The sequence below is a fragment of the Camelina sativa genome, chromosome 20, assembly GCF_000633955.1.
Source record: "Camelina sativa cultivar DH55 chromosome 20, Cs, whole genome shotgun sequence".
NCBI lineage: Eukaryota > Viridiplantae > Streptophyta > Magnoliopsida > Brassicales > Brassicaceae > Camelina > Camelina sativa.
The window spans coordinates 15,273,400-15,275,073 of NC_025704.1; the positions used below are offsets into that span (position 1 = coordinate 15,273,400).

General features: G+C 36.2%; 1 protein-coding gene across 1 annotated transcript in view; it reads left to right on the forward strand.

Annotated features, from left to right (window-relative positions):
- LOC104770890 (glutamate receptor 1.2) overlaps positions 7-1,674 on the forward strand; it is a 5,901-nt gene continuing 4,233 nt past the window's right edge. Inside the window, exon 1 of the mRNA XM_010495358.1 lies at positions 7-1,325. Within this exon, the coding sequence (XP_010493660.1) occupies positions 1,037-1,325 (289 nt within the window). The 5' untranslated portion in view covers positions 7-1,036. The remainder of the gene's footprint in view (positions 1,326-1,674) is intronic.

Genomic DNA, 1,674 nt, shown 5'->3' on the forward strand with positions numbered 1-1,674 from the left:
TATAAAGCTTGTATGCAAGATTACTTGGCTGGTTTTCAGACCAAAGCTCCTTCTGCATAGTGTCAGTCACTATAACTGTTTACATAGTTTAACTGTCATAAATCGATATATAGAATACACCAAATCCACTAGAAAAAGACTTCTTGAAACATGTATTACACCTATTCTTCTAATCGGGGTTAGAATATCCCAAACATCCATCTAAGTTTGAATAGGTTGTCTCCTAGCATCTAGCAAACATAATAATCTCCTCTAAGATCATAACATTCATCTCTCATGGGAGTTATGCAAATCAAACTAAGATCAAAATTCATTTGACCGTAGATTTTATGATAGAAATAGTTTGGTGGTCGTGTATAGTTACTATGAATGCACTTAGTTTTAGGTGGAGGCCTAGAAAACTTAAAGATTGCAGAGGAAGTTGACTGACTTTTTATCATATGAGATCGTTTACTTTTGAGATGAGACGACCCTCACCATTTTCTTCTACTTCTAGATATCTTTGACCGTCTAATATATGTAATCCTCACACTAAGTACTTGTTGAATAGTTCTGTCGGCACAGAATTAAGGAAAATACTATCCAAAAGCTATGGGGTTGAATTTTTTTTTTTTTCTGCTAAAACTTGGTCAGTCGATTAATGATGTCCAATAGATTCTTCATTTTTCATATATTGTTCTTTCTTACTTTCGTCACTAAACATTATACATTATAGTCGGTTTATCCAAAAACAATGACTTCAGATACGAAAGAGTACAAGCCTTTAGTACTACGAAATTTCTCTTTTTATTCTTTTAATTGTAATCCGTTGACTATTGTCATCCTCCAACAAATTCGTTAACTTTGAACTTTTCTTCTTCTAACATGCGATTTTTTAATTTATATTTTAATAGAATAGAGGAAATGTAAAACAGCATGGGTTGGCTAAAAGCTTAAAATCAGTTATATAGATAGAAAAAAACAAAAAAAAAAATTGTGTAAGGCAGCAAACGTGTGGTTTCATCTTCTTCCTCCTCTGTAGTTGGAAAGTTTAATAATGGAGAGATTTTGTTGTATTCAAAACTCTGTTCTGCTCTCATTTCTTCTTGTTCTGTTTTTCTTCATCCCCAACTGTTTTGCTTCGAGTCAAAACGACGATGATGATAAACGGGTTCGGGTCGGAGTCGGGTTGGTTTTGGATTTGCGTTCCGTGGAAGGGAAGATAGTGAGAAGCTCGGTTTCCATGGCGCTTTCCGATTTCTACGCTATTCATAATGATTACAAAACCAGAGTCTCTCTCTTAGTCAGAGATTCTCATGGAGAGCCTCTCCTTGGTCTTGCTTCTGGTACATACTCCTTTAACCTTCAACCTCTCAACACAAATCACCTTCTTCTCTGTCTCCATTTTTTGTTTTTGTGAATATTCGTGTACAACTCACAATTTTTGTGAGTGAAACAGTTGTAGAGTTGCTGCAAACACAAGGAGTGGAAGCCATAATTGGCGGGAACTCGTTGCTAGAAGCGAAGCTTATGGCGGAACTTGGAGAGAAAGCTAGGGTTCCTGTGATATCACTTAACTCTCCCATGTCATTGTCATTGAGCAATTACAGTCACTTGATTCAAGTCACACATGATTCTGCCTCAGAGGCTATGGGAATGACAGCTTTCATCAATGGGTTTGATTGGAACAGTGTT